At 41.7% G+C, this 27,858-nt stretch overlaps 1 protein-coding gene and 1 long non-coding RNA gene across 4 annotated transcripts in view; one reads left to right on the plus strand and one right to left on the minus strand.

Moving 5' to 3' along the window:
- Positions 1-27,858, plus strand: part of spidr (scaffold protein involved in DNA repair) — a 69,608-nt gene that overhangs the window by 13,584 nt on the left and 28,166 nt on the right. For all 3 annotated transcript variants that reach the window (XM_038303757.1, XM_038303758.1, XM_038303759.1), the window contains 3 exons: positions 1,247-1,457; positions 21,958-22,162; positions 23,555-23,784. In XM_038303757.1, the coding sequence (XP_038159685.1) occupies positions 1,247-1,457; positions 21,958-22,162; positions 23,555-23,784 (646 nt within the window). The remainder of the gene's footprint in view (positions 1-1,246; positions 1,458-21,957; positions 22,163-23,554; positions 23,785-27,858) is intronic.
- On the minus strand, positions 9,354-18,582 carry LOC119795670. The gene is made up of 3 exons (XR_005282355.1): positions 18,543-18,582; positions 10,373-10,438; positions 9,354-9,701 (listed from the first exon to the last, which is right to left on the minus strand). It is a non-coding gene; the product is annotated as an uncharacterized LOC119795670 (long non-coding RNA).

Consider the following 27,858-nt stretch of genomic DNA (forward strand, 5'->3'; position numbering starts at 1 on the left):
CCTTTCAACTGCACTGCATTTGTCCGCCGCATACAAAGTAGTTTTCAAATCCAAACAGGGCACGGCACCACACTGCGACGTAATTGGCCGACAAATGTGGTCTTAATGGCAGGATTCGAAGAAACCGCTAATCAGAGTTGATTTAAAGAGGAGCCAAGTAAAGTGCATTTCTGGAAAAAAAACTGTTTGGAGGGAAAAGAAATACTGAGAATGAGGCAAAGTTCTGAATACCAGCCCCACTCCTGGGGACTGACCCTCTGGGTCCCTAAGCAAAAGAGCCTTAACCCCACACTGCTCCTCAGGCGTCGCACAATGGCAGCCCACTGCTCCCCAAGGGGATGGGTTAAATGCAGAGGGTTAATTTCGTTGCTCTTTACTTGTGACAGTGTAATGACAATAAAAGCTGGGGGAAAAAAAAAATAAATATATATATATATATATATATATATATATATATATATATATATATATATCAAATCACTTTGCTGTGTTTGAATGACGTAGCCAAGGTAGAGATCTTAATCCAGTTGGGATAGTGTTACCTAAAACGTGAAAATGGATGATCCCCATCCACTTCCACAGAGAATGGCTAATATAAATCAGTTTAAAAGCTTTAAAAACCTTTGGTCTAAGAACAGTGACTCTTCTGGAAAATCTTGTCATTTTAAACCTAGCTTTAGTGTTAATATGTACAGTATTTGTCCTGTTAGGGAAGGTGCGTGTAAAAAAGTAACTGCAGTTGCTGCAGCAGTCTCTCTGGTGTGATTTATGACTATTATTTTAAATTCCCCCTCTGGCCATTAGCATATCCACACAATGCAATGTTCTGCTACCCCCTCCCTCTGCCGTTAGTTTTTTTTTTTTTTTTACTTGGAGCTGTCAAGTTTACAGACATTTGCTTTCTTATCTTAGTTTGACTTATTGCATGCCTGTAGGGCTTTACCACAGTTTGCCCCACCTGTTTATCTCTCTACACTCTCTCAATTTAGGCTAAAACACACAAAGCAATGTGGTAAAATACCAAATATATTTACACCAACTCCTTCTGGGATTTTCTGTTTCTTTTCCAATTCAACCAGTTATGAAGTGCAGATTTTTCTTATTCTGAATGCAAATTCTTGTTGTAAAACCTAATTGAATCCCGCAGGAGCAGGAGACTCAGAGAGCCTTGGTACACTCTGTACACAGATACACACACCACCTAACATTCACTCAACATCTGTGTTTTTGTTGCTGTGCTCTCCAGTGGACCGGCCTGGTGTGCTTGTGCTCGAGGTGCTGGAGGTCCATGAAGAGTGTAGCATGCAACTGGCCCACTGTGAGCCCCCCAGAGATGGCCACCAGTATGGAAACGCCGTCTCCGGGGAAACGACTCGGATGTTGGTGTTATTCAACAGAGAGACAGCAGCTCAGCTGATTCCTGCACCAGGAGATGTCATCCACATATTCCCTCCTTGGTGAGAGTTAACACCATAAAGTCACGTCTATCTATTGTTTGGGCTTTGCTATTTAAAACATCAGCAGTTTCACATTTTGCAGTGTCAACTGTGAATGTTGAAATGTGCTGAGTGCCCAAATGTGAATAATCGAGCGTAATCTGTCTTTGCAGGAGTGTTGTTATTCTCAAATGATTTTTAATAACTAAACTTGACAGTTTTTCTTTGATCTAATAGACTTTTAAGACAAAGCTCATTAAATAGATACTTAGCTTTGCTTTGTTTGATTTTTCCCTCTTTTCACACACTCTTTCCTTTCTATCTCCCTTTCACACACTCTTTCTCTCTCCCCTTAATTCTTATCCCCTCTATCTTCCTCACCTCCATCATTTCCATCTCCATTGTATACAATCTTTCTCCCTAAATCATTTTCAATAGTTTCATATTCAAGTACCAAGTGGAACCTTAGGGCAACAGTCATGGTCTGCTTGTAAAAGCAAAGCTGTTGGGCTATCATCTAGCTCTGGGACAACTATTACCATAACAGGCAAAACAGGACACAAAAAAGAGAGAAAATATTAAAAGGCAAAATAAAACACAGTTCAAACGAGGGCTGCAAGTTATTTTGAAAATTTGACATATTTAATCAATTTATTTTTTCTTTTCCAATACCAGAGAGGCACCACTTCTTAATTCTTCCATTTTGTTCAAATTAATTTATTATTTGTGGGCAAAAAGATCAGGTTAAGTTCATCCAAGAGAAAGCTTGACTTAAATATGTGACATTTAAACTATTTGACTGTAACAAAAAGACCCAGGTTCAAAGCCTGGCTGCAGCAGGAAGGGAAGCTAGAAGTAAATGGGCTCTTAAATCTGAAACCATGAACATAGTGGCACTTTGTACCCAAACATGAACATTTTTGCGGTTACAGCAGAAGAAATTCAACATACAATCGTAATATTAGTTTAAAAAAAAATTAGCATGACCCTTAATGGCCATATTTCTGCAGCTGCTGCTATGCCCTGGGCTTTCTTCTTTGCTCTATTGCAGCTGAATTTCTAGAATGTGTTCCGGATGCAGGTTGGGGGACAATGCTTGTTCTATTTCATCCCTACTGACCGCCAGAGGCGGTGCTTCAAGCACTGAATGATCATTCTTGCGCATGCGCAGGTCGAGTATTAATGACAACAAAGTCAGCTGTGACCTGCCGGGGACCCACGTGACTCTATATAGTCACGTGGCACCCGGCAATCAATCCCTTTTGTTCTTCTCGCGCGCAGGTGTGTTGAGTACCGGAGTGTGGTCGTGTGAAGCTGGTTGCTTCTGTGTATACCACTAGTTTCCTGGCTGCTTGTTGCTGGTAGCCCCGTGACCGGGTTTGGTCGGAGCTGCGGGTAAGTCTCGCCCTCCAGGGGCTGCACAAGCTGCTTTCACCTTACCAGATCTGCGGTGACTGGTAAGTTTTCGTTCTTTTCGTTCTTTTCTCAGCAGTAGTTTACTGTTCGCTTTGATTTGCCACGTTAATTTTGTGGCTCTTTTGACTCACGGTAGCGTTTCTGCTCGCGCTGAGTTGTTTTCAGTTTGTTTGCCTAAGCCCACCAGTAGCGTTTCTGCTCGCGTTGGGTTCTTCTATAGTTTGTTTATCTACACTCACCAGTGGCGTTTCTGCTCGCGCTGAGTTGTTTTCAGTTTGTTTGCCTAAGCCCACCAGTAGCGTTTCTGCTCGCGTTGGGTTCTTCTATAGTTTGTTTGCCTAAACTCACCAGTGGCGTCTCTGCTCGTGCTAAGTTCATCTTTAGTTAATAATCGATTTGCTAGTGGCGTTTCTGCTCACGCTGAGTTTGGAATCTCTGCGGGGGTTTTCCTACAACGAGTCGCCAGTAGCGTTTCCTGCTCGTGTTGACTTGTCCTTGGTAGCAGGCTGATCACGCCTTTCAGCAGTATGATGCTGGATAATTTATGTTGCTCGACCTGTCTGGCTCCACTTCAGCCGGATGACGGGCATGACTTGTGTCCCTCCTGCCTCGGAGTGGAACATCTCCGGGAGGCGCTGTCAGATGACGCTTGCCCCAACTGTCGCGTCATGCCCCGGTCGGTCAGACTGGATCGGTTGGCTGCACTGGAGCAGCCTACCGACTGGGCGAGCGCTTCGCCGCGTGCTCGTTTGCCGATGGAGAAAGCGGTGTGCAAACGATCTACTGTGGCTGCACCTTCGGTACCGACGAAGCGTGCTAGACGGACCGATGCAGGGAGGTTGTCCACCAGAGTGGATCATCTCACTACTGAGCTGGCCCAAATGAAAGCCCTCCTCCAGTCCTTTCAGACTGCTGGTGATCGCGGCACGGCTCTCCCTACCGAGCAGGATGAAACGTCAGTCAATGACGACGATGCTGTTTCTGTGGCGGCCTCTGGCACCCATTTCTGTGAGGACCTTCCGGAGCTGGGCTCCGGGGCCTCTGGGTCGGACTCCATTGCCTCCCAGGAGGATACGGGGGAGTCTGTGACATCCGCTATTCGAACGGCTCTTGCCCGTTTACAGATTAGTGTTCCTCAGGCCCAGCCTGCGGCTTCCAGCGCCTTCTTTAGGCGCAGTAGGTCAGAGACTGCCTTTGTGGTTCCTCCCTCGGCGGAGTATGTGCGGGAACTGCATGCTTGCTGGTCAGACACCAAGGCGTTTTCACGTCTGACGACGGATGGCAGGGTCCTGGCAGCTATGCAGGAGGCACCCAAGGTTGGCTTGGGGCAGATGCCAGCGGTGGAACCGGGCATTGCCTCTCTTATAATCCCGCCTGATGAGGCCTTGCGGCCCAATGCCCGTTGTCCGCGTCCTCAGTGCCGTATTACCGACGACCTTCTCTGTAAGGCTTATGACTCTGGGGCCCGCATGGGCCGGATTGGGAACTCTCTCTCCCATCTTATGCTGGCCCTGTCTTCCTCCTTGGAATCTGTTCCGCTGGATCATGCCACGCAAGGCCTGGTTGATGCATCTCTGCAGGCCTTTGCTCTTATGACGAGGGAACTTGGACGCACACTCTCCACACTGGTTCATGCTCGCCGCCAGGTCTGGTTGGCGCAGTCACCACTAACTGAGCCTTGTAGGAGGACCCTCCGGGCCCTGCCTGTGGTCCCGGGGGAGCTTTTTGGTTCAGCGGCACTGGACGCCTTGGACCGTACGGCTCAGGCCTCTAGAACGAGGCAACAGCTGGCAGGGCTTCACAGACGTGATCGCCAGCCAGTAAGCACCTGGGCAGCTGCGGGTCCTTCACGGAGGTCCTTAGTGCCTTCTCCTTCTCCCACTGAGCCCCAGGGTCTGTTACCAGGTCAGAGATCGGTCCGGGGACCTGCTCTAGATCGGAGGAACAGAGCTCGAGACCAGGCTGGGACGAGGTCCTTTCATCCCTTTCGAGCTGCGCAGTCTGGCCGGCGTCCTCCCGGGCCTTCGAAGGGCCGGGGGACCCGCAGATGATGCCTTAGGGCCGGCGGTCGGTTATTTTTCCCCGGGACAGCTCAGCTTCTGGGCTGCCCACACCCCGGACTTGTGGGTGTTGTCCACCCTGTCCCGGGGGTACCGTCTTCAATTCCGCCGCCGGCCACCTATCCCTGGCCGGGTCAGGATGACTGTGATCCACGACCCGGTGAAGGCACAGGCACTGAACCAAGAAATCTGCACCTTGCTGGCCAAGGGTGCTATAGTGCCTGTGGACCCCCTGCTGGATCCAGGGGGCTTTTATTCCACGTATTTTCTGGTTCCGAAGAAGACCGGGGGCCTGCGTCCAGTCTTGGACCTCAGAGGCCTGAATGTGTACTTGAAGGCCATGCCCTTTCATATGCTGACCACCAAGGAAGTGTTGCAGGCGATTTCCCCGGGCGATTGGTTCACTTCCATAGATCTCAGGGATGCTTATTTTCACGTTCCGATCGCTCCGCCCCATTGGCGGTTTCTTCGTTTTGCTTTTCAAGGGAGGCATTTCCAGTTCAGGGTCCTCCCGTTCGGACTTTCACTGTCCCCCAGGGTGTTCACCCGATGTGTTGCAGCGGCCCTCTCTCCTCTGCAGGCACAGGGATTGAGGATCCTCCCATATCTGGACGACTGGCTCATTTGTGCCGCGACGTGGGACCAGGCGGTTCGAGATACTCGGTTAGTGCTCCATCATGTGGGATGCTTGGGCTTGCAGGTGAACATGGAGAAAAGCAGTCTGACCCCCTCACAGGAGACTGTCTTCCTGGGCATTGCCATGGATTCCATCTCAATGACTGCTTGCCCGTCACCCCAGCGGGTGGACAGTATATTGAGCGTGCTCCCGGAATTCAGGCGCGGCATGGCGCTGCCTCTTGTGCGGTATCTTCGACTCTTGGGCATGCTTACAGCTGCGTCCGCCGTAGTGCCCTTGGGGCTGCTGTCATTGCGGCCCCTCCAGATGTGGTTGAACAGCTTGAATCTGGATCCCACACGGAACACTCATCGTCTCCGAAGACTTCGGGTGGGGCCTCAGTGTCTTCAGTCTCTGTCCCAATGGAGGGTGAGGTTGTTTATGACCACAGGGGTCCCGCTCGGTTCCCTCCCGTGTCGTCGGGAAGTTGTGTTTACAGATGCATCCTCCACGGGCTGGGGTGCAACCTGGCGGGGTCAAATGGCACAGGGGACATGGTCCCAGCGGCAGGGCAGGGAACACATCAATGTCCTGGAGTTACAGGCTGTGCTTCTGGCTCTTCAGAGCTTTCTTCCAGGCTTGCGGGGGAAGCACGTGCTGGTGAGGTCAGACAACACCACAGTGGTCTTTCACATCAACCACCAGGGGGGCACGAGGTCAAGGAAACTGTTGTGCTTGACTCAACGGCTTCTGACCTGGGCAGCTCCACGCATAGCCAGCCTCAGAGCAGCCTACATCCCAGGGCCGGAGAACGTGCCAGCAGATTTTCTATCCCGTCAGAAGCCGCTTCCAGGGGAGTGGAAGCTTCACCAAGAGGTGGTGGAGTGCATCTGGAAGGTCTTTGGCAGGGCGGACGTGGACCTCTTTGCCTCAAGGGACGCATTTCACTGTCCCCTTTGGTTCTCGTTGGACAACAGCAGCCCTCTGGGCCACGATGCTCTGGCACACGACTGGCCCAGGACCCTCCTTTATGCCTTTCCGCCATTCAGCCTACTTTTTCAGACTCTCCTCAGGGTACGTCAGGAGGGGCACAGGGTCCTGCTGGTGGCCCCCTACTGGCCAGCGAGGACTTGGTTTCCTCTACTGTGCGAGCTCAGCTCCGGCTCGCCAATGCGTCTCCCCTCCAGGAGAGACCTTCTTTCCCAGATGGGGGGTCAGATCTTGCACCCCGAACCGGACCGGCTCCAGCTCTGGATTTGGCCCCTGCAAGGCCGGGGTCCACCTTCTCAAGATACACTGGGTCCATAGGGCATACAATGGCTAATGCATGGGCGCTGTCCACGCGAGCTGTCTATGCTAACAAGTGGACGGTCTTTGCGACCTGGTGCCGTGATAGAGGGCAGGACCCGGAGCAGTGCTCAGTTTCTGACATACTGACCTTCCTGCAGGCATTGCTGGATCAAGGACGGTCCCCATCTACCTTAAAGGTGTATGTGGCTGCCATTTCCTGTTGGCATGTTGGGCTGAATGGTTGTTCTGTGGGCCGAGACAAGGATGTTGTACTGTTTTTAAGAGGTGCTCGGCGTTTGCACCCACCCAACCGCCCTGTGGCACCGGCGTGGGACCTTTCTCTTGTGCTTGAGGCTCTTCGGTCCCTCCCATTTGAGCCCCTGGCGTCGGCGGACCTCAAATGGCTCTCACTGAAGACTGCGTTCCTTTTAGCTATGGTTTCCGCAAAACGTGTAGGGGAGTTACAGGCTCTCTCGATAGCCGAACCCTGCTGCCGGTGGAATCCTGATGGCTCAGGCGTTACACTGTGGGCTGATGTAGCATTTATTCCTAAGGTATCACTGCCAGCAGGCAGCACCCAGCCTCTCCATCTTGCCCGGTTTGACTCCGGAAGTCCCTCTGAACCACTGTGTCCTGTCCGTGCCCTTGAGACATACATCAATGCCACGGCATCCTTCCGAAAGACAAATAGCCTTTTTGTTTGCTACGCTGGCTCACGGAAAGGTCAGGCACTTTCTAAGCAGCGACTTGCACACTGGGTTGTGGATTTGATCTCCAAGGCTTATGCCTTGCAGGACCGGCCACTGCCGGCGGGAGTGAAATGCCACTCTACAAGGGGCATGTCGACATCGTTTGCTGCTATGACTGGGGTGCCATTGGATGTTATATGTCGTGCGGCCTCCTGGAAGTCACCTAGTACCTTTACTCGGTTCTACAGGGTGAATGTGGCTGCGCCCCATCCGCTTCAGGGAATCCTCGAGCAGCATGCCTCTACATCACATTAGGTGGGTGGTGTAGTCGTTGTTCCTTGAATGTTGCTGATTCCTCGTGACCTTGTTGATATGAGTCATCCAGTGCTTGAAGCACCGCCTCTGGCGGTCAGTAGGGATGAAATAGAACGAAAGTTACTACCGTAACTACGGTTCTATGAATCCCGGATGACCGCCAGAGTGCTTGGTCCCTCGGAATCTCTGCTTTCGCGAGAAGATTGAGGGATTGATTGCCGGGTGCCACGTGACTATATAGAGTCACGTGGGTCCCCGGCAGGTCACAGCTGACTTTGTTGTCATTAATACTCGACCTGCGCATGCGCAAGAATGATCATTCAGTGCTTGAAGCACCGCCTCTGGCGGTCATCTGGGATTCATAGAACCGTAGTTACGGTAGTAACTTTCGTTTCACTTTCTTCATAAAGTGCAGCCTCTACTCGGCCTGTTACTCGATCCATGTGGTGTAAGTCAGCCAGATGAGGTCATCAGAGATCTGCAGTTTTCCAGGATTCTAATGCTATCTGAGATCTGTACTAAATGCTTGCTCATGTTGAGGAGTTGAGGCTCAGTTTGAAAGATTATGTTTATCTCCTTTGTATTGTTTACATTGCCCATGCTTTAGTCATTTAGCAGGCTAATGTTTCTGCACCAGCTCCCAGCTGTTGACCTTCCTTCCTTCCTTTCATACCCATTCATTATTCCCATCAAGGACCCCCTATGTTTTCTGATTTTGTTGCCACGCTGTAGAACATCCTCACCTACATAGAAGGGAAATCAAAACAGTTAACTGCAATACAAACTTTATTGTTTCTGTAAATGTTGGTTCTGCCGATAAAGCCTTTATTTCCCTTTTCGGTTCGGTTTTACTTGCTTTAACATTCAATGAAGTTAATAGATATCTGTAAATGTAACTACACAAACAGATAAAGGTGTAACCAGTCAGAGAGGGCAGGAACAATTCTATGGTTGTGCTCAATTCTGTCACTGAACAGCTTCCCAAAAAAATTAGTCAGGCTTTAGCTTTTGGAAATGATTTACAAGGAAATGTTTAATGATATTTTTTCCAGTGAATAGTCGCTTAGTGGATTTGATATGTTATATATGTGTGAGCAATTATTGCAATTCTATAGACAGTTATTTGGGTTTTCTTTTCAAAGTTCTTCTCTTCCAAATGTGGGAGGTAAAAAAATCACACCAAATTTTAAAATCCAAATGTTTTATCTTGAGATTTGATGTGCTTTCAATTAAAATATAAAATTATCAATTATATCAGACAGTTAAAAACTTTGCACCTGCAGCCAAAGTAATTTCTTGTTTTAGCCTTTGCTTTACTAACTAAGATGAATTGTGTTTCTAAAATAGCTACAGAAATAGGGGAGGGTGGGAGTTGGTTACAGAATCAGTGTGTGTTTTCTTTCTAAATGATTTCTTGGCCAGTGCTCAAAGAATACACAGAAAAAAGTTACTCAATGCAAAACTTAAAATACCTCAAGAAGTAAAAAAAGAAAATAAAAAAACAAAAAAAACATCTCTCTGAGGTGTTTTCAAAGACTACTCAATTTCTTGTTAGAAAAAGTTATTTTGAACTGCTTATTGTCTTTTAATTGTGATATACTTTACTATTCTAAGCCATACTAGTAAGAACACGAAGTACAGATGTGGGGAGCTGTCTCTCAGATGGTGGTGGGGGGTGGAGGTGTTTTCAGGGAGTGTTTTTGGAGCCGGAGCAAGGCAGCAGTTGACTCCAGCTGTTGGGAGTTTGGGTTTGAGTGTACTCTGGAATATCCAGGCTGGCGGATGCAAAGGGGCCTCCTCGGTGTTCTGACGTCACTCCCAGCTCCAGGGAATTCTTCACATTCCTCTTCCTGGCAGTAGTTAGGTCATTTCCAGAAAACTGGAGAAAAAACACAGTTGGATTATTTTCTGGAGCATTTGGGAGTTGGAGAGTGAAAAGAGCCAGAGCGCTGAGATTGAAAACACATGGTGGTTTGAAAGTATCTCTGACTTAAACGCCTCTCTGTGCCTGCGACTTATTTGTTGTAAAGTAAAAACTCATAGTAAAAGGAAAGAACTTAAATAACTTTTTTATGCAATTTTGCATTGAGCATTTTTTCAGTTGCCATTTTTTTTGTTGGAGCAATATATACCTTAAACATTAGGTGTCTATTTTTGAATAAATTAACATTTTGAGTAAAGAAAAAGTGATTTTCAGCAGTGCTTCATAAGCCAAAAAAATCTGTTGTCTAGCTTAAAATATCCTGATGTCTATTAGTCCACCTTTCATAGTCGCAGAACAGGCCGAAATGGAAAAAAACCAGAGATGAAAGCATCAGCACATCTTGTAAAATTCTTCCTATCAGTTTCCTGTGTCACATGGAGGGTTAACCTCCCACATCATTCCTGCAGAGAAGATTGGCTCCTCCCATCGCCCGCGCCTTCTTGTGAGTGGGCCGAGCCCTGAGCGGAAATACCTGCAGGCATTATTCACCGACTAACTGTGACGGCAGCAGCCAGGGCCACTCCCTAACCGAGCTACCTGTCTGATGATGACAGCTGCCCACTCACCTGTTGACAATGGCTCAACACTTCCTGTCAGGTTTGTGGCGGTTCTCATGAACAGCACGTTCTGCTCTGAAAAGATTAAAAACAATCTTTTATGACTAACAATCTTAGCTGAGATGTTGGTCTGATAAAGCGTCACATCCTGACTGTGTTGTAGCATGAATGTTTATTTTAGGACTTTATGAGAGAAGCAAGCCAATGTAAAGTTCGGCAGCAGTAAAATAGTTACTCATGTATTACTTAATTGACCGGAAATTATTTTATAATGACTTCCTTTAAGTGCATCACTGAAAACTGCTGAGAGTTGTTAAGAAGGTTTTACATCACCTGCAGTTTGAATATGTTCTCTTATTATGGTTTATCTTGCACAGTTGTTAAATGTGACTATAAAAATACCAAAATTAAGAGAATGACTCATGGGTTATGGAGCAATAAAGTACATTGGGTAGCATTATTTCAATTTATGTAAGGGACAAACTGTACATTTAATGTTTAGAGCACAATTCTATTGCTGCTTTTTTACAGCTGAATGTTTTCTGCTGTAAAAGTGAGAAGTTAATTCAACAAATTATATTAACTTGCATTACTATAAGGGGATAATTTTTAACCATGTTTTGAATTAAAACATTTTTAGGGATTTTTTTTGTTTAGGTTGTAATGATTATTTATAAAATTATTTTACTTAGTTACATTTTAAGGTCCATATGTCACTAGTAAAAAGGAGAAAATAAAACAAAAAGATTAATAAAAGCCCAATACACAATTTCAATGACTGACCACTATAGTAATCTCAAAATGAATAAGTGCGACCTGAACAGCAGTGGTGGTCACCCAGAAGGAACGATTGCAATGAAAATCTGCTGCTTATGAAACTTAACAGGAGGTAATATTTACAGTTAGAAAAATAAGTTTTTAAACACCCCCCTATTTTGCAAGTACTCCCACATAGAAATTATAGAGGGGCCTGAAATTATCTGTATGATGCAGCTGCAAATAGGTATTTGAACACCTGTCCATTAGCTGGAATTCTCAAAGTTAGTCTACCTTCAAAAGTCCACCTCCACTCCATTTATTATCCTAAATGAGAGCCACCTGTTTGAGGTCGTTAGCTGCATAACGACACCTGTCCACCCCATACAATCGGTAAGAATCCAACTACTAACATGGCCGACTACTAACATTATCACTGTTGATAATAGATTAAGACATCATGGTTTGAAATCATGCATGGCACAAAGGTTCCCCTGCTTAAACCAGCACATGTCAAGACCCATCTGAAGTCTGTCAATGACATTTGGATGATCCAGAGGAGTCATGGGAGAAAGTCATGTGGTCAAATGAGACCAAATCAGAACTTTTTGGTCAGAATTCCACTAACTGTGGAGGAAGAATGATTAGCACACAGCCAGGATAACCAAGGAGTGGCTCAGTTAGAAACATATCAAGGTTCTGGCATGGCCTAGCCAGTCTCCAAAACTTAAACCCAATAGACAATCTTTGGAGAGGGCTCAAACTCGTTTCTCAGTGATAGCCCAGAAACCTGACTGATCTAGAGAAGATCTGTGTTGAGGAGTGGGCCAAAATCCCTCCTGCAGAGTGTTCAAACCTTGTGAAAATCTATTTGCAATTGACCTCTGGAATTGCAAAGAAAGGCTAGTGTACCAATTATTAACATTCATTTTCTCAGTTGTTAAAATACTTATTTGCAGCTGTATCATACAAATAAATAGTAAAAAAAAATAAAAATAAATTGTGAAAATGTCTCTCACATTGGACATTCACCTACAATGACAATTTCTGACCCCTCCATGATTTCAAAGTGGCAGAACTTGCAAAATAGCAGGGTGATCAAATGTTTATTTTCCTCACTAACACAGCATATGATCTAAAAGATTTTTTATTACCTTTTTACTTGGGGCCTATTATAATTACTTGTTCTGCAATTGCATGATGTACCACAAAATATCCTTTTTGATTTGTCATGTAAAGTGTTTTATATAATTTTAGAAAATTTTTAGGTCAAATTGTTTTTAACCTCATATGTAACAAAAGCATAGAATCCTTATTTTAATGAAGAGCCTGTACTGTAAAAAAAAAAAAAAAAAAAAAAAAAAAAAAAAAAAAAAAGAACACGTTGCGCTTGTTATTTTTTTATGATCATATGAGAAAAACATTTCTATAATAACACTGAATGAGTCATCCAGGTGTTTGTCCCACATACTTAAAAGCAACTTGTACAAAATGTGTCAAGCACATAATATTGTTGGTAGTAATTGTCTCGCTTGAGGGCATAAAGTGCCGGCGACTGTAACAAGGCCAAATCTGTTAGTGCCATCTACAGTGAGTAAGACTGTGTGCTGCAATCCTTTTACATGGTTGATAAAAGCTATATATGTAGTTCTCCTAAAAACTTGTAGTTTGTGAGATTAATTATGGTCTTAGTTGTAACATATGCCGCTGGTAAAAAAAAAACTTGGTATTAACTCTTAATTTCTATGCATTTAATCTTAAAGGGTTTATTTAGTTGGGGTTTGTTTCACACCGTTTCCATGGAGGACTTTTAGCCCACGCTTCTTTCTAGCATTGAACTCACCTCAGCCAACCGTTGGCTGTTAGTTTTACATTTAAATGTGGGCTTCAGTTGGTTTACAGAGGGGGTCATGGCTGAGTCAAGCCCTCTAGTTCTAGATGTCTCATGGTTCAATAAATGCAACTTTTTAAGACTATCATCCCACCATATTCGTTTTAGATAGAAGAGACTTTCCCACATTAGGCTCTCCAATTATGGAGCATATTGGTGAGTGTTTTAGTTGTACTTTTATTAATAATTTAACATACAATATGAGGCCTTGTGAACATGAACTGAAAATGTGAAAGTATTTGAGTATTGAACTCTAGAGAGTTGCCACGTGTTTCAAACCCTTTGGACCTATGAATAATTGACAATAACATCTTGGGATTAACTTGTTTGGATGGGTCCTTAAAACCCTTTCCAGATTGCAGATGAATATCTGAGCTCATTGCTCATGTTTTGCTGTTTTACTGTTGTGTTTACATGAACCGCCAACACCTGCTTTTACCCTGGCTGAAGATCAGTTCACGAAGTGCTTGTGAGTGGCAGCAAGTGTCTGATACTTTGTTTTATAAATCCCATGGACACTGAACGAACGTAGTCAGTTCGGCTTTTCCCACTTTGGTGTCATCTTTGTTTAATAAATAATGACGTTGGGAGACCTGTTTTATTTTTAAAACATTTCAGGCTATGTTGAAAACCTGCCATAACTCAGTTAGGACCTGGAACTTTAAACCCTAAATTTGACACAATTTTTTTGTTGTTTTGTTTAATGCTGGAACAATTAATTGGATAAATTGTAAATAATCAATTATTAAAATAATCGTCAACTAATTTAGTAATCGATTAATCTTATAAAGACTCGAAAACATGCCTCTAGCTGACAGAGCCACCCACTTGGAGCTGTTTTTAAGATAAAAATACTTTTTTGTCCGTCGATGTCGGGAGTGTTGGCCAAGTGGTTAGAGCAGTGTGCTTGTGCTCTGAGAAGGTTGCAAGTACCGGATTTAATCCCCACAGCCTCCCTTCTGGGCCTATGAGCAAAACCCTTAACCCCACACTGCTTCCCGGGTGCCACACAATGGCAGCCCTCTGCTCCCCAAGGGGATGGCTTAAATGCAGAGGTAAATTTCTCCAATGTGAGATGAATAAAGCTAAATTATTTTTAGTATGCTCTACCCAGAACTCCTCAAGGGGAAAAGTTCTAGTTTCACCTATTTTATTTAATACTGTAAAAAATCTTCTTTAAGAAACCTTTTGCTATCTGATTACATATCGACAAAATAATCTACAGATTAATAGATATAGCAAAAATAATCATTAGTTGCAGCTGTTTTTTTGTGCAATATTTATCATGAATAAATATTGATGATTTCTCGAGTTTATTTTTTGAGCAAAAAGGCCATTGTGTTCTCCCCTTTGCAGGTCAGGTTCTGCAGTACCTGGAGTTTATTTGATTTCTTTGAACTATGGTTCTTTGATGTGAGTTTTGTCAAAATTATGGGAAACAAAAAAAAATAATCCTCTGCCTGCCTGTTTGGGGGTGGGTAAAAAAAAATCCCACGACGTCAACTCATTTTTCCCACTCATCTGCGTATCCAATTTCTCGTCATCTACAATCAGCATGCGTCTTGAACACGCCTCAACATGCCCGTAGTTTCAGTCACAAAGTGCACTTTTGGCTCTGAGTCAGTGGTAAACCATCATCCCATCATTATCCGTGGAGCATGTGGGAGAACTGAATGACCGTTATTCTCCTGCTCCAATTCCAAGTATAGGTGTCACTTAGGTGCGGGAGCTTTGTAACGAATCTGAAACATTTCCTTTCAATATAAAAGCTTGCACCAAATCTTACATTCCACTCTGTTTTTTCCATCAGCATCTTTTAGCTTATTGTTGCTTGGAACCAAAACGTGTTTTTCCACAGACGACATCACATTTGAAAAGTGCTTTTTTTTGTTTTGTCTTGTTGAAAGATGTCTTTTGTGTTTGCAACATGCATTGATGAAGGTGAGCTTATCTGTAGTGGTGCACACTTAAACAGTCCTGTGGAGGTGGCTGGGACCGAACCCACGTTTGACATTCAAACTGTCTCAAGCTGTCAGCCCCCTTGGTTCATGGAGCAGTCTATTCTATGTAATTCAGAGATTTTCTTTTCTTTTTTAACATAATTTTTTTGCAGAATTTGTTTTTCTTGCTCAACATGTTGAAGCTGGTTACATTTATTTCAATTTAAAAGCTGCTTCAGTTGTGTAAGAAAGTGTTTTTTCATTCTTTATTTCTCACACTGAAGTGTTTATGTAACCAATTTAAATATCACACAAAGACAACAGAAGTAAACGCAACATTCAGTTTTTAAATGAATTGCTTTATTATAATGAGTACAAAGCTACATGGCCATTTGTAAAAGGGAGTCATTGACTGTTGTTAAAACAAGCCCCCTTGTTAAAACATAACTATGGTTTATAACACCTGAGTTCACCGTATTAAAGCCACACCTTTGATCAATCATCAAATCGACTAAATAAGATCTTCCGGAAAAGGCGAAGTAGGCCTACAGCAAAAGATCCTCTAAGCAAACAAATGAGAAAGAAAGGGATTCAAATCTATCAATCATGAACAGCTGTGAGCCTTTCTAGGATTGACCAGCTGGCCAAAATGCCCCAAGAAAGGCAGCAAAGACTTCAAAACAACATCCAAAGAATGCTTCCATCATAAGAAAGAGACTGGGAATAAAAGAGTTCCAAGACACTACAACAGCAATATTAAGGCTCATGCCGTAAAAATTCAAAAAATATCCACTGGACTTGGTTGGATATTTTTTGAATTTTTACGGAATGACTATGACCTGGATGACTGAGAACCTTCATCAGCATTAAGGCTCATGTTAATTTTTTACAGGAATTTTTTTTAAGATTAGTTCCAGGCTCTAATAGCCTTCATTTATGTCATTTTTGAAAGTAGGAAATTGGAATAGAGAAAGACCTGCAGCAAAGGTCACCAGGCTGGGACTCGAACCTGTGATGGCCATATCAAGGACCAAAGCCTCGGTACATGGACCAAGCGCTTCACCCCTGCATCGCTGTTGCACTCCCAGAAAACTTTTTGTTGATCCATGAGACGTTTGGGAAAGTGTTCTGTTGCAAAAACAATCCAGAAATAAGTAAAAAATGGCTTAAATTAAGTATATTTAGCCTTAATTTGAGCAGGTAAATAAGATGATTTGCCAATGGAATGAGTATTTTCACTCTTAAAATAAGATAGTTAGATAATATTTACTTGAAATAAGACGATAAAATAGTTTTTTCTTATTTTAAAAGGAAATTGTCTTGTTCCATTGGCAAAGTGTCTTACTTATCTCCTCAAATCAAGGAAAAACACACTTATTTTAAGAAAAAATAACTTATTGAGATTTATATTTTTTGCAGTGAAAGCGGAACTTTTGGAAAGGCCTCTCTCACATCTGCCGTAAAAGTAACCCCTCATTTCTGAGAAAGAACATCATACATCACACCAACTGCAGAATATAGTGGTGGTAGTCTGACGGTCTGGGGATTTTTTCTTTTTTTTTTTTTTTTTCTTTTGCTTCTTCTGGAAAGGGAAGGCTTGCTGTGATAACTGGAACCATTAATTCTGCTGTCTAACAAAAAATCCTAAAGACGAATATCCGACCATCTGTATGTGACCTCAAGCTGGTAGGAATTATGGATTCAGCAGCAGGGCAGTGATCTAAAACCCACCACCAAGTCTACCTCTAAATGGCTGAGGGAAAATAAAGTTATTTGGTTGGCCTAGTCAAAGTCCTGATCTGAATCCTACAAAGATGTTGTGGCATGACATTAAAAAGGCTGTTGAAGACAAGAGATTGGAGGTAGAAAACCTTCCATTCTGGATTAATTCCTCCACAGCGCTGTAAAACACTTAAGTTATAGCAATCTCTTAATCAAGGTTTTTTGTTGCAAATCACTTTTTCACACAGGGCCATCAACGTTTAGATTATTTTTTTCTCTTAATATTAGAACTTTCATATAAAAAACGAAACCGCTCTATATGTCATTTACTAATGCAGTGTTTTGATTAGAGATTAGAGCACCGATCCAGTTATTTCCGCTCCAATTAGATACCGACTCCTAGGCTGAATTTATCGGCCCATATCTAATACTGAACCGCTTAAACTATTGAATTAATTAACCATATATCTTGCCATATTAGTGAACGCTTTAGCCTTGGCGCAAATGTAAAAAAAATAAAAGGTTAAAAAAAAATAATATAGATATAAATGTACTTTATATTATCTGTTAACCCATAAGCAGCAAAAACAGAGAAATAACAGTTCCATGTAAAGTAGACTGGATTGGATCCCCATTATCTGATATCAGAACTGATAGCCGATCCATTTATTGGGTCGATGCATCTCCGGTTTTGATTTACTGGTTTTTTGTTTTTTTAGATATTTATTGCTTTTCAGAAAAAAGGATTGTAGCATACATTTGCTCCGATTTATTTGGATTACCCTAAATATAAACCAAATATAAACCAATCCACCTGTATATAGTCTTAATACAGGTGTTGTATGAAGGGGTCTGAGTTTTGTCAAAGAACAAAACAGAAAGAGCAGTGGAAAAGTCGTGGAGATATTTAAAGCAGGTTTACTTGCTAGTATTCTAAGGTTTGGACATTTTATTTAGCACTATGAGATCCATCATCCAAACCCAGAGTACAACAACTTTTTAAGAGAGAGTAAGTTATGACTTAGAAGTTATGTTGCATCTGAGCTTGCATAGAACTTGCACTCCAAATCTATATATGTCAACTCTATGTTCGTTTTTCTATATGTAGCATCTCATCACCAAAGCAAGTTCCTTGTATGAATGGAAAGTTACTTGACATTAAAGCTTTTTTTTCCTGAATCTGAGATCAAACCTGGAAACATTGGCCTATTTACAAAACTCATTATTGTTATAAAATGAACACTGCCTGTTACCCTTGACATGACGCTGTGGCAGCACGTGTTTCTTTAGCAAGGATGGAGGAGTTGGTCCAAATAGTTCATAGGATGGGTGGATTGTTATAAATGCAGAGGAATCTGAAAACTTTAAAGATGATTAAAAACAACTCAGACTGTAGCAGATGTTTACCTTCCATCTGCAGCCTTTTTTTCTTTTCTTACAAAACCAAGATTACAGACCTTAATTACCAGGGCTGGTTATTCTGTGAGGCTGGCCTACTCCAGACCATCAGATAATCAACCTACTTAACCCTGCTGCCTTATCTGTTCAGTCAGTGTCACATTGATCAAACATCAACAAGTTTTGTCATTGATCCCATTTTTTGGTCTTTTTATTTCAGCAAATTTTAAAATACCCCTGATATGTGAAGGCATTCAGTAAAGTACTTTAATAATTGAAGCATTATTATGGTGGGCTATACCATTAACCACGTGGTCATTGTAACTGATTATTTTCTTTTTTCTTTTTAAGACTAGGTTTGACTGAAAGCTCTTTGATAGACTATTGCTTTTGTCGAGGGGATTAGGAAAAACATCTGATAAAGAAGCAAATACGTTTTCTATTAAGTGAGGCCATAAAAGTACATCCACACCTGTGGGTCTTCCTTTACAATGCCGCGTCAATGTTTGAATCACCTAGTAGCTGAGGAGACAGGTTCCACTCGCTTTTCTGTGGATTGCATCAGCCACACGTGGAGGCTGTGGTCAGAGGGGGCATGCCTTTAACATTACACAGGTGATCTGTGTGTAGTAGTAGATACTAAGAATCTTAGCAAAGCTAATATTTGCTTTACCTTAAATTCAATGGAATTTCAATTCAATTTATTTATGTAGCGCCAATTTACAACACATGTAATCTCAAGGCACTTTACAATTCACCAGATCATACAGTCAAATTGATTCAAAGTTTTCCATCTAAGGAAAACCAGTTGATTGCATCGACTCATTGACTCGAATGCAATCCCTCACACTAAGCATGCGTGTAGCGACAGTGGAGAGGAAAAACTCCCTTTTAGCAGGAAGAGACCTCCAGCAGAACCAGGCATTGGTTTCTATTTGACCTTAAAAGGATATACACAAATCTTTATAACCTTACTGGCCACAGAAGGTTCACCTACCTCAAGGAGCGATTCTACAATATTAAATATTGACATTAATAAGACTATAGCCCCATTTATACCACCCTCTGAAAAACGATCCGTGCCGAGCTAGGATCAGTTAACCGTGCCAAGCCCTGTTCCTTAAGACCATTTACAGATCATGCTAGCATTGTTCCTCGCCTCCTAGTGTCCATCTAGGGTACTGCTGCTTTCTAGAGGTAAACAAGAAAATCAACATGGTGGTGCCCATAACATTCAGGAAGCTTGCAGAGTCAGGCGAAGAAGGCAGCCTTTGGTGAATTTACTTGACAGAGTCGGCTTTTGGGAAGTGGAAACGACAAGTGATAGTTAAATCAGGGTTTACAGATGCAGGAAACAATGACGGATGTTGAGTTTCATCACACTTAAGCAGAATCATCGCTGAAAATCGTGTGGCACAGTACGGAAGTTGGTATTTTTATAAATGTCTGAAATTTCATGATTACAGAGGCTGACTATAAGGAGAGGACACAGTCTGCTCATGCACCTTTGTTATCTCAGAACTGAGCCAGAGCTGAACCACACCGAGCCCTACTGATGAACTAGTACCAGTTTAGCACGGCCCGGTTCAGTTGTTTTGATTGTTTTTTGTCTGTTTGTTTGTTTTAAATTCAGGATCCCCTAATGCTATACTTGTACTAGACTGCACAAACATGCAGATAAACTACCCTCTGGAGCACATTGGCACATTACAAAAAATTCCAACACTCAGTTAGGACACAACTATGCAAATTCTGCTGTCTCCATCTTCAGTGACATTGGGGCAAATTAGCCTGGAGTCCATGACTCCAGAACCTATACCCCCATGGATCTCTTCTAAATGAGGCCTTTCTTTGTTTGAATTGAGGGCCAACTTTTCCGCTGGCCTGATTCTGGGAATGGTGGGTCCCCTCCAGTGCCAGACACCTGAGCCTTATTTAAAACCAAAAATAAGGAGGAGGATCAAACATGTGTGCAGGCACCTTCTAAGTCATTTGTACGTTGTAGTCAATTTTTTTATCCAGATACTACCAGTCTGCAAAATATTCTTTTAATCTTTAATCCTTGTTTCATCAAAGATCCTGGATTTCTTAATCCTGCTTTTGAAAAACGGATCCCAGAGCAGTATCAACAACCAGCATTAGCTACGATGAATAAAATGCTCATTTTGTCATTTGTAGCTCAAGGTCAAGATCTAACAGAGAATCAGTGGGAATGCCTGAGTATTGATGTTTATAGACCCTCACGATCCAATCTTAATAGCTGCTTTGGCAAAGAAGAATAAGATAGAAAATCACTTTCTACATACACAAAATTGGTCTAGATGGAAAGCAGTTCTAGAAGGCACCAACTTCAGTGGTTTGGGGAGAAATTAGATTTTATATTTAAATGTATTGAAGCAATGTTACATTTGTATAAAATTTCCCAGCAAAATATTTTGAAATATGTAGAAATTTTTAGAAGCTGAAACCATTGTTAAAGGAATAGTACACCCAAAACATGATTAGCCTTCATTTTCTACTCACCCCCATGCTGAACAACACTCTGGAGTACTTTTTTGATATCTCAAATGCATCTGGAGATCTGGGAGGCTTCTTGCTGTCTGCTGACATTCAAATAATGGAGGTCTATGGCGCCCGAGACAGAAAGGTCCATAAAAGTCCACAAAAAACGTGTCAATATTCCTCCATACTGCTCGTCCAATGTATTCCAAGTGTCCTGAGTGGGTAGCATCCAGAATTTACTCGAAACGAAGTCCTTTAGAATGTTTTTAGAGCATAAACAGTAGTGTATAGGATTTCCTGAAAGCGCGCACATGCGCGTTCACGACGCTACGGAAGCCGGCAGACCAAACCAGCGCATTCAGCTCGGCAAAGAACTCATGCTCTTCCTCAACACTGAAGTCCTCAGACATTTTTCTTTCGTTGTTACTTTCTTTGCACAGGTAAACAGCACATTTCTTCTTCTACGCTTGCATTATTGGCAGAGCAGACGCTGAATGCGCACTTTCATCTGGTTTGGTCTGCCGGCTTCCGTAGCGTCGTGAACGCTCATGTGCGCGCTTTCAAGAAATCCTATACACTACTGTTTATGCTCTAAAAACATTCTAAATGACTTCGTTTCGAGTAAATTCTGGATGCTACCCACTCAGGACACTTGGAATACATTGGACGAGCAGTATGGAGGAATATTGACACGTTTTTTGTGGACTTTTATGGACCTTTCTGCCTCGGGCGCCATAGACCTCCATTATTTGAATGTCAGCAGACAGCAAGAAGCCTCCCAGATCTCCAGATGCATTTGAGATATCAAAAAAGTACTCCAGAGTGTTGTTCAGCATGGGGGTGAGTAGAAAATGAAGGCTAATCATGTCTTGGGTGTACTATTCCTTTAAAGCACTGTGTTTTAGGGGTGTGGGAAATAATCGTTTTGGCGATATATCGTGATATTCGGCTGCCCAATATAATATCGATCTTTCACTTCTTAGTATCGATTAAAAAAAAGAAAATGCTTACATAAAACATTGATGGGAAAATGGGCTACCTCTGCACCACCACTCTGGCAGAAACCGCTGTGGAGCCCTTTAACGGTGCGTGCAGCACCACATCTATATTTGAGACAGTCACAGTGGAAGAAAACCCCAAACAACATGGATAATAATACCTAATCAATATTTTCTGATGAAAATATACAGCACTTGCTGTTTTATCTCATCATTTGATTTTTATAGCTGGGGAAAATATGGCAATATATAGTGATACTGCAATATCGTGATAATATCGTATCTTGACCCAAGTATCGCGACATGTATCGAATCGAAACACTCATGCCAATACTCACCTCTACTGTGTTTATCTATTCAGCATCTCTGATCATTTTCTCTTTTCAGGCAGAGTCTGTCTATTGAAGGCTTCAGCTGTCCGCTTATCCTGAACACACACTTCAGCCAGAAGGTCTCCTCTGCTTCCAAGCCAGATAATAGTTCCTCAACAAAGATTTGGCTCTCTGCTGAGAGACATGCCCCTTATTTTTTGGGTAAAATATTTGGACTACTGGATGAATGCAAGCCTAAAGATGAAAGCAATGCAACGCAGGTATGAATACATTGACCCTGACACAAGAAATATATTTAAAGCTCTTGACAAACGTCTAAATGGTTAATAAACCGATTTATTAAGCATCAATTAATGGAAAAAAAGTTGAAGCAGGCAGAGAATTGATCACTTGGAACATGTAATGACAGCAGCTGTATACTATGTTTGCAGCAGTTTGGCTACAAGCCCTGAAGTTCTTCTCAGGTTTGGTTATTGTGCACAAGAACAGGAGTTCAAAAGGCTCATGTCAGTGATATTTATGAACTCATATTTACAAAATTACAGCTGTAAATTTACAGATTGTGGTTCATTGCCTCAGGGTTCATCGCAATGTCTTAATAATGAGCATAAAGAATTACAAATACCCATGGTGGAGCACTTTAGTCAGCACGATTAAATGTGTTCTCCTTGTGTACTCTAGAGGTGTCATATATGATGAATTTACTTGTACTTTTATGTACTTGAAATATTAAAGCAAGTATAAATACTGGATTATTTTTATGGCATCTTTTAAGAAGTGTTTTAGCAGCTACTATCAATCCTACCTCCTCATTTGTCAAGATTTGCAAAAGGAAAACAAAAGTTTTCCTTTTGTAAAGTGTCAATTGACTTGAATTTAGATTTCCCAGCAATTGCATAAACAGGCATGTCCAATATTATTAAAACATCAGATCAGCTTGTTGCAGTCTAATCCATTCTTTTATTAAGTTTAAGATTCTATAACATACTGTCCAATTTGAATAACTTTTATAGTAAAATAAGTTTAGGTTTTTTTAGGCAATTCAAATGGTAATTTTTATCTAAGAGGTCCAGCTGATTGCAGTGACCCGCTGACTTTGCAGCAATCCTTCTTCCTTAGCATGCATGAGGGGATAGTGGAAAGAAAGAGTCTCCAGTTAACAGAAGAAAAATAGCTCATTTAGAGCCAGAGTTTAAGCAGTCATCTACTAGACCTGCAAGAGAGGTTGATGGGATAGATGATGATGATAAAAACGCACAAACCATCAGTCCAGCCGTATAACCGTGGCATTCTGCAGCTACATGTGATGTACAAATTTAGCAGTTGTCTTTTAAGGGTGTCTAGATAGAGACCAAGTGGAGCTATGTCCCCTGTTCTTTAGAATGCAGGAGAAAACTAAAGGAACAAAAACAATTGGATTACTCCATGTAGTCACACTAAAGAGTCTGTTAAGTAAACATATTTTATTTTATTTATGCTTATTCAAATGTGTAGCACAAGCAATACCTGTAAATTAGCAGGACATGAATTTAAGAAGAGGAACTGGCATAAATATTCACTTTTAGATGCAATGAAGCTTTTTTACAAATAAATATGCCAGAGATAAATCTAACGTGTTCATTTTATGTTATTCTGGTTCTTTTTGCTTACAGCTTGAAGGATCGAATGTTCTCTGCAGTTTTAGGACAAGACACTGTCTCTCTCTCCTGGAGGCCATTGAAGGACTTGGCCAGGCTGGCCATGTGGATCAGGATGTGGATGTGGTTGTCCAAAGAGTTTACTCCATCCCTATGGCAGATTGTTCTCCTCTCTCCTTTCGCAAGCACAAAGCCTCCCTTCGGTCCTCCACTGCTCCTCCTCCAGCAGAGAAAGGAAAAACCAGGTACTGCTAAACAGCCCGATAATTAGTGATCCAAGTGTGTGTGTGTGTGTGTGTGTGTGGGGGGGGGGGGGGGGGTGTATCGTTTTTGTGCCAAAAACAATACACGCACCCCCCCCATATTGTTCTATTTTAATCATTTGCTGCAATTGAATTAATTTTTTTTGGTTGGATGTGCATGCTGACTTTTTTTTTCAGACCCCATATGTTTGTCCTTCGTGACATGATGTGTCTCAGTGGTCGAGCTATTGTTCACGGAGGAGCAGGCCCCACAGAGTGCTCTTGCTGTCTCCAGCCATATGGCATTCCTTGACAAAGGACACAAACATTTTTAATTGAATCCAGTCTTTCTCTTATTGTTCCTGGCGATTTCTCAGGAAATAGAGCAGTACGTTCATACAGTTTTGTGCACCAGCAAACTTGTGAACTAGTCTTGCTTAAATGGAGTCCCATTGTTTCTTTTTTTTTTTTTTTTTCAGTCCATCAGACTACTGATCGAGCTCTTCTTATATAATCACATGTAACACAGTGACTTAAGATATGATAAAAAAGAAGCAACACATCAAAGAACACTTAAAAAATCTTGGGTAAAAGTAAAAAGTAAGCTATAAGGCTTACAGTATGAATTACATAAGTGAGGGAAAGCATTTACATTTATTTGTCAGAAGATAGTAAAGATGAAGTATTAACTTACAATTAATTAGTTCAGAAATCTCTAATAGTGCCACACATTTGTTTTCCAAATTAGGTTTTTTGAGATTGTAGGTAAATGGAATAAAACTAGGCAAAAATAAACTTACTTAAAAAAATCATGAACAGATAAAGTTAATAATATAAAAATAAGATCAAATGAATGAAGTCAAAACAATTCAGCCCAAGTTTCTAAGTTTTTAATCGGTGTTTACAAATGTCAACAGTTGCAGCTGATCTCTGGTGTACAGGTCGGTCCTTCCACATGCTGCAGCCAGAATAAACGAGTCACGGTTTTTGTCACAGTGGATAAATTCAAGTCAGGTTTGGCCAAAAACACTAAGCTGTATGTAAAAAAAAAAAAGAAAAACAAATGCCCAGGATGAAGGGAAACTTTTTATTATTGCTTAAATCTTGAAAAGATAAAGAGAGCAGTAGATAAGAGATGTCCTCACCCTGAATAAATACAGGGACTGTTTGAAGATGCAAAATACTACTACTAATGAATAGTAGGTACCGTAATTAATTGATTAAATTCATTTTCTTTATTTAATGATATATTTGTTTATTTGATTTTGTCCCTTTCAACTCTCCACATTCTAGATCTGCTGTAATACATACATATATTTATAGGTGATATGAAAATTTTGCATGGAAGAATGCTACATTGCTGCAAAAATAAAAGCACCACACATCACTCTAAGCCTCCACTTTTTAATTGGGCCTAAATTGACAGTTGTGGAACAACAAAGTTGGAATCACGTATTCAAGAAAGCGGTTAAGCAAACCTAGCGCCGTGCGAGAGAAATCCAAGCATGTGTTTATTTAAACATGAACTGGAATATTTGGAAACTGAGCTACAGTTTGTCATAGTTTTTTCTACCCTGTTTGTGGTAAGATGACTTTATAAATGTTCATGATTGTAGTGGCTTACTTTAGAACAATGCTTTCTTTATTTGGTTGCAAAATAAAACCAGAGCTGATCCTTCTTTCTTTAATGTTCAAACAGCTCATATCATCTCTTGGAAGTCTGTATTTATTAAGGAGACATTTCCTTGCAAAAAAAAATAGAAAAGTTAAAAAAGGCTTTGCCCAAATGCCCAAATACATTCCTTTCTTTAAAGTCTTCCTCTCAGGTATTGACCAGTCAGTGGCGGCCGGCCCATAGGGTGCACTGGGGCACCGCCCTCCCTTATAAGAAGAGAGAAACGTGAAATATATTTTTACAAATTAACTCATAAATGTCAGTTTTACTCTCTAGAGTGTGTACCTATAAGCAAAGCAAATTATATAAACTACATTTACCTACCTACTGTCATTCATTTGTGGATTTCCACAGACAGTAATAAATTACAGTAGTAAATTAAATCATTACTGTTAAATTGTATTTATTGTTCAATTGTTTATTTGAATTCTTATTCTGGATTAGTTTGAGACATACACTAGGCTATATCAGCCCCACCAAAATTATTTTTCACCAGCCGCCACTGTGACCAGTATAGAGCAGATACAAATATTTTTCTGTATTCTTTTATTTGAACAGGAACCGATTGTAATCTAAGCTCTATACATACTGTTTGATCTGGTATAACTGAAGGGCCCCGATCTCCTCACCAGCATGTTTCTGTGGTCCAACCAAATCATTTCACAGAAACATAACACAGCAGCTCATGAAGTGCACCACTTTTTTTTGCAGATTTTTTGTTTCCTTCTGTCTCTGTGCCCCACGAATCCAAACAATGCCCCACGGATCATTAAAAAACAGCCAGCATGGATTCAAAGCAAGCAAAGTCCCACTTAATGAACACACTGCACACCATACCCTTAAACCAGAACATATAGAGGATCTTGATATAAAAACAAATGGAATAAACTGCATTTAAAGAACAGAAAAACACAGCAGCAAAGGCTGTGGGATGGTTTATAGGTACTGGGTGAGGCCGTAAGAGGTGATTCTCAGAGTGATCTGTGGTGCTTGTTGAAGTTTTTTTTTATTTTTTTTTATTTTTCTTTTAGGGATGAGTGATAAGCTGCACTTTCCTAATGTCGCGTGATGTTTTTGCAAGGCTCAAAGATGATCAATACTTTATTTGATTTCTGTCCTCCTGAACTCATATCATTGGTAGTTTTCTGTGTTCTGTTCTGTTTCATTGATTGTTTATTCCCAAATCTGCCCCACCTGTTCTATATGCTCTGTGTGCCTCCAAACCTGATTGTTTCCCCATGAGAGACTTTAATTTGTATTTCCCCCTCCTCAATGTGTGTTTTACTTTGGAACCCATCTCTCTTCCTGTCAGACCCAAACTCTAATTGATTGAGATGGCTGTGTATGCTTATTTTCTGACCTAAAGTACCCTACATTTCTTGGTTCAAAAGCCAAATAGCTGGATCTGTCATACCTACACAGCAAATTCCTATGATCTCTAAAAAAAACATTTTGAATGAGTTAAGAATGAATCAGTGTTAGCCATTATGAAATGGGGACTTCTGATACCAAAATAGCTAAGCTTTAAATTGCCTGGAAGATTACTGATATTGGTTATAATTAGCTAAAAGTCTCCTGTCTCCTGTTGGGGGTCTCCTGTTGTGGTTAATGAACCACCGAATGAGGCATTTGAAGCAAATCTGACCTTTGATTGCCTGAACCACTTTCTGGCTGTTTTTTTTGTTTCCTTTGCTTAGTAATAAAAGTATTGGTTTATCTAAAAGGGGGGGTTCCGGTCAGCTGACAAACTAACTGACTTGACGGGCTGTGGTTGTCACAGGACTCTCTGGCGATGCTGCTTCTGTAGCTGTAAAAAAACAGCACCCTGTGACCGGAAACGGTGCCTCTGATTCTCTCTGACAGAGCAGATTTAACAGACTCTGTTTGGAGTGAAAGGTTGGGGAACGGAGGTGGGGCAGAGGTTAGGATGAAGGAGGAAACCTGTTGACTATTGTGACAAACTGGGGTATTGCTTACAGTGAGTGTTTCTATTGAAGTTCAGATCGTTTTCAGAACTTTTATCTTATTACTTAAAAAAAGTCCATAATCTATGGTACTTTTCCAGGATGTGTGCCTGCTCTGAATTGTAGTTTACTCTGCAGCCCACTGGCCTCCCTTTCTGTAAAGACAAGGACACTTTGTACCTCTCATGTTGTGTCCCCTGTGTCTGACTCACTCCCCTGGTCAGCAAATCTTTTTTTTCATCCTTTTTGTTTTTTTAAACCTCTCCATTGAAAACTCAAGGGAGATCTGTACGATAGGAGACGTAAGTTCCTGTAAATTTCGAAGAGAATAAACAAGAAGATTAACTGTTTGCAGGAAGCAAGGGGAGGCAAGTTGTTGTTTTTCTTTTCTTCTTCTTCTTGGTTTAGAGGGAACACAATGTGCTGCTGGGATCCTGT

This window comes from Cyprinodon tularosa, unplaced genomic scaffold, assembly GCF_016077235.1.
Source record: "Cyprinodon tularosa strain WSP-4 unplaced genomic scaffold, ASM1607723v1 ctg52, whole genome shotgun sequence".
In the NCBI taxonomy this organism is placed as follows: Eukaryota; Metazoa; Chordata; class Actinopteri; order Cyprinodontiformes; family Cyprinodontidae; genus Cyprinodon; species Cyprinodon tularosa.